This window comes from Pteropus vampyrus, unplaced genomic scaffold (assembly GCF_000151845.1).
Source record: "Pteropus vampyrus isolate Shadow unplaced genomic scaffold, Pvam_2.0 Scaffold6, whole genome shotgun sequence".
NCBI lineage: Eukaryota > Metazoa > Chordata > Mammalia > Chiroptera > Pteropodidae > Pteropus > Pteropus vampyrus.
The window spans coordinates 2,349,661-2,354,762 of NW_011888787.1; the positions used below are offsets into that span (position 1 = coordinate 2,349,661).

The 5,102-nt window shown below is 43.6% G+C and overlaps 1 protein-coding gene across 1 annotated transcript in view; it reads left to right on the forward strand.

The window, feature by feature from the left end:
- SPAG17 (sperm associated antigen 17) overlaps positions 1-5,102 on the forward strand; it is a 162,099-nt gene that overhangs the window by 150,396 nt on the left and 6,601 nt on the right. Inside the window, exons 40-42 of the mRNA XM_011368749.1 lie at positions 267-398; positions 3,134-3,270; positions 4,532-4,716. Coding sequence (XP_011367051.1) covers positions 267-398; positions 3,134-3,270; positions 4,532-4,716 — 454 coding nt within the window. The remainder of the gene's footprint in view (positions 1-266; positions 399-3,133; positions 3,271-4,531; positions 4,717-5,102) is intronic.

The window sequence follows — 5,102 nt, forward strand, 5'->3', positions numbered from 1 at the left end:
AAATTACTTGGTCTCTGCTTCATAACCCAACAAGATAACAACAACTCTGTGGTCAGAGGCCGAGAAAGAACCAGCTGGCCCCCAGGGAGCGAGAGCCCTGCAGGCTCATCATAGAATGGAAAATCTGCCTCTTAACAGTTTTCTTCTATTCAGTCTTTCTGAAGAGGGGGTGGGGGACACCTTGTTCACTTTTAACAACGCAAACGCGAGTCATTACATCATTGTCTGGAAATATCACTTTAAAATATTTGTTTTGGGTTTTCTAGATTCCAAGCCAAATAAACTTTTAGAACAGGAATCCAAAGATATGCTTAGTCTTCCAAAAGTGGAGCATGTCGAGGATATCAAGGAGTCCGCTAACCAGAACCAAACTGAAAATATAACAGAATCTACAGCAGGTATGGCAGTCATTTGCTTTATCTCATTGTTTCTCGAAACTGAAAATTATGTCTTTTCAGAGTATGGGGGAATGGCACTGGGGGGCTGAAGGTACGCTTGGCAGTTACAGAAAAACTTCTAGAGTGTCGTGAATGCTGGAGCCGTGGGACTTTGCAAGGCTTCTCAGCATATCAAAAATATATATATTTTTTGAGAATATCCAAAAGTTGCAGATTAAAGGAAAGAAATGACAAATATTTTTTTTGGATTGTTATTTTGTTTCATTTTATTATTTCTTCATTTCACCTTATTTTTTAAATTTAAATTTTATTTTAATTAATATATTTATCACACAATATTATTTTATTTTATTTTATCCCTCATGGTTCTAAGAGCGTGTATGATTTACTGAAGATCAAGAACGTGGTAGCTTTTTTTGAGCAGCCAGTAGTTTGGTACTTGGACTTAGATTTACCTATTATTTCAGTATGTTCTTGGTCTGCAGGTGCTAGAAGAGATACCTAAGATGTAGTTTCTGTCTAACATCGCACATCGTCTTATTAGGGTAACTGAAATTGAAGTATGGAATAATACAGACGAATGACTAGTTACAATGGAGTCACATTATACTGATTTCAGTGAAATTAATTCAACTAAATATTGTTGGTCAAGAAAAGAGAAGCAGGGTAATTTAAATTGTGTGGATAAATTTGCACCTCTCGATTCCTGTTAGCATATTCCATATCGAAAGGGAGTCTGCTGATGGGTCTTAGTTCCTTCTTATAAAGGGAGGATCTTACCACATTTATGGGTGAATTAAGAGAACCTCACACAGCCTTTTCTTGACTTTAAAGTTATCTCTCTTATGAGGTTTATTCACTGAGTGGCTAATTTACTCAGTGCCTACTGTGTGCCAGGCATTGTTCTAGGCATGGAAATATGGCAGTTAAGAAGCCAGACAGTTTTGCAGAGCTGTACATACTACGGGCAGTCTGTACATACAATATTGTGTAGACAATAAGTAAACAAGGTAGATGTTATCACGTAATGAAACAGTGTAATGTATGGAGAGTGCCTTAGGGAGAGGGACAGCATTCCATTAGGGGTCTAGAAGGCCCCTCTGTGAAGAGACATTGGAGCGGAGACACGCACGACAGGAAGGAGCCAGCCACACACAGAGTGGGGAAAAGCAATGTTCCAGATATTGGGAACAGCAAGTATGAAGGCCCTGAGGGGAGAAGTTACATGACTGATTTATATTTGAGAAAGATCAGTCTGGTATTCGTGTGGATAACGGCTTGTGGCAAAGGAAGGGAGGAGTGGGAAAAAGAGGAAACAGGGAGGAAGCAATGGAAGTGGCAGGTGGGAGAGCTGACAGAGACCTGGACGAGGGTGGTCAGGGCGCAGAGGGTGAGAAGCAGATTAGCTTGATATCCTGGAGGTGGAGCCAGCAGGACTTGCTGGCTGATTAGATGTGGGGTGAGAAATAAAGGAGTCAGCGGTGACTCCTAGGCCACCTGATGCGACCAGTTGTGAGGCCAAGAAGTTGTATCTGTGACATGTTTTCAGGCGGTGCTGTTGCCGGTGTAGGATCAGGCTCCAGAATGTGAAGTCAGGCAGAGGAGGAGCTGAAAGGCAACTGAGGAGAAGAAGCCAGCGAGGCAGGAGGAAAGCGGGAGCGCGGACATCACCGAGGGTTTCGGGGTATCACACGCTCCTGAAAGGTTAAGCGAGATGGAGAATAAGCACAGGACTGGGTAACATGGTGATCACTGGTGATCTCGACAAGAACAGTCCCAAGGCGTGGAGGAGGAGACTGAAGGCAGCAGAAGTGGGTTACGCATAGACTGGCTGAAGGGGCGTCAGCGGCAGCAGAGCACGTCGCTTTACCTGAGGGTTTTGCTGAAAAGAATGGGGAAATGGGATTGCAACTGGAGGGAGACGTGAGTGGTAGGAGTGGCTATGGGGGCGGCGACGGGGTACGCTGAGACTAATTCCCCTGCCCTTCAGTTCTGAGGACTTGTGAGACCCGGGGAGACACTCTGTGTAAAAACATGCCTGTGGTGCTGGCCTGCGGGTAGCAGACACTCAAATATGGGTTCCCTTCCCTTTCCTGATGGTTCGAATGCTTAAATATGATGATCTAAAATACAATGTTTATTTCAACCTCCTAGATGTTTGGAGACATCGTTCAGCGGCAGCTGTGTGGGTTACCCACTCTTGCTTACTCTTCACCAAATTTAAGGAGCTGAGGACTTAATCCCCTGGTTCAATTTACCTACAATTACCACCATTTCTTAGAACTAGAATATACAATAGTTGAAACAAAGAGATTCTTAAGATTTTGCCATTATTAGTTTTAAGAAATCTTCAAGAATCGATGTTCTATTGTATTGTACCTTGTTGGTCAAATGGAAAAACTCTGAAGACCTGGGTATAAGTTTAGTTTGTCACAGGGCAAGTCACCAACTTCTTAGAATGTTCTTTTCTCATTTATTTAAAAAAGGTGATGCTAATAGCATCTGCCCTGCTCATGTCATAGGGTTGTAAGGACCAATATTAGGTAAAATCTCTTTGTGAAATATAAAGATGTAATACTAGAATGAATAAGAGCCTTTGTTCTTTCAAATAAGCTCTTTAAAAAGGAAAGAAGAAGAGATTCCCAAGTTGGTGTGTTCCTACATACTCTGGGATGACCTCGAATGTCTTTGAATAAAATGTCCAGGTGGCAAAATTTAAACTTTCTCTCTAACAGAACCGGAACCTTGTGTGCCCATCAAAATACCAACGCAGTCATTGCTGCAGGATGTGGCAGGACAAGCCAGGAAAGAGAGAGTGAGGTTACCTCATTATCTGCTGAGTTCCAAGCCCAAGTCTCATCCTCTCACAAAGGTAAAAGAGACATGGGGACAAACTCCCCAGAGCTCATTGGCGTTTAATGTAATCCTGGCTCACGGAAGCCACTGTGTGCACTGCTGTTTACTCTACGCGCCGTCTCTCTGTGCAGGCCTTCCGGTCAGTCACCCAGAGCTAAACTAAGGCCGCGCTTGGCGGGAGCCGGCTCACACAGGCTCGCTGGAGGCCTTTTGAGCCAGCTGTTAAACTGCCGGTAGCCTGACAGCCCTGCTGGAGTTTACAGCATGGAAATCGGCAGATGCTGCTAAGTGAGGTCCTTTTCAGAGAGCTGGTTTACCAGCTCGGTGCCGGATCAGGGGATCATTGGCCACCCTTCTCGGGACTCTTAGGATAAAATCCAAGTGACTTAGTGTGACTATAAGATGCGCCCTCACTGGCTTCTTGCCTCGACCTGTCCCAAACTCACTATACTTCAGTCATTGTGGGTTTTTAGGTCTTTAGTTCTTAGTTCTTTAAAAGGACCAACCTACTTCCTTCCTCAAAGGCTCTACGGTTAAGATTCTGTCTTGGCTCTGTTGGGAAGCCTTCCTCAAGCCCACCATCAAGTTTTGATCTTATCCTTCGGTACTTTGACGGCACGCTATGTTCATTGCTATCATAGAATTTATTGCAACGTCTGTAACTTATGTGTGGCTTCTCAAACTTCAACATGCACATGAATTACTTAGAGATCTTGTTAAAATACAGACTGTGACTCACAAGGTCTGGCACAGGGCAAACAGCTCCCTGAGGAGGCCAGCACTGTGGATCTAGGGACTAACGAGGACATAGGGCATTGGTTCTGGGAGGTGATCACCTGACCAGCAGCATTGGCAACACCTGAGAACTTGTTACAAATGCATATTCATGGGCCCATCCCGGCTTTACTGAGAAATTCTGGGGGTGGAGTCAGCAATTTGTATCAGAATATCCTTAGGATGATTCTGATGGGAGCTAAAGTTTGGTAGTCACTGACACAGAAGACAGAATGCAAACTTTAGCAGAGAAAGTTTGAAACTTTCCTCTGCCACTTACCGCTCGATCTGTCTTTCTCTGAACTTGAGTTTCCCAACCCTTAAAACAAAGCCGAAAATACAGCACTGCTGTAGGATTATGTGAGACTGTAAATATTTGCCTCTTTCCCTGAGACAAGCATTATTTATTTTCTTCTGGTGACAGAGCCTTTTCCTCATCTTGAGAATGTGAAGTGGAACCATTTTCTTTTATTTTACTTTACTGCTTTTTCCTTAATGCAAAGGTGCAAGATTCTGTTGGAGGAAGAGTGAAGACGTCCTCTGTTGCATCTGCTGCCATGAATAATGTAAATTCATCCCCTTTTGGATTCCATCTTCTCCCACCATCGGTGAAGTTCGGGGTGCTTAAAGAAGGACAGACCTATGCGGCCACCGTCAAGCTCAGGAATGTCGGAGTGGACTTCTGCAGGTGAGGCCGAGGCACCAAACGTCTGCTCAGGTCACCTTCCCCTGCCCTGTGACTGCCTTTGGCTACCTACATCAGTGAATGTTTATTGAACAGAAGTGTAATTACACCTTGACTCTTGAATGTTCACATCATTCATTCAGTTGTTTACTTGCTATTTCATCGATTCATCCATTCATTTCTTCTTCGACAAATCAATATTTACCAAGTCTTAACAATTAGTAGGTACTTCTTTGCCTTGACATTAAGCAATATTCATATTTTGGTAGAAGCAACTCCAGGCCTGATCCGCACTAGCAAAAAAAACGAAGGAGAAGCTACACAAGTGTCACAGTAACTAACACACAAAACTTGAAAGTTTGTTTCTCAAATCCGCCACCAACTCTAAT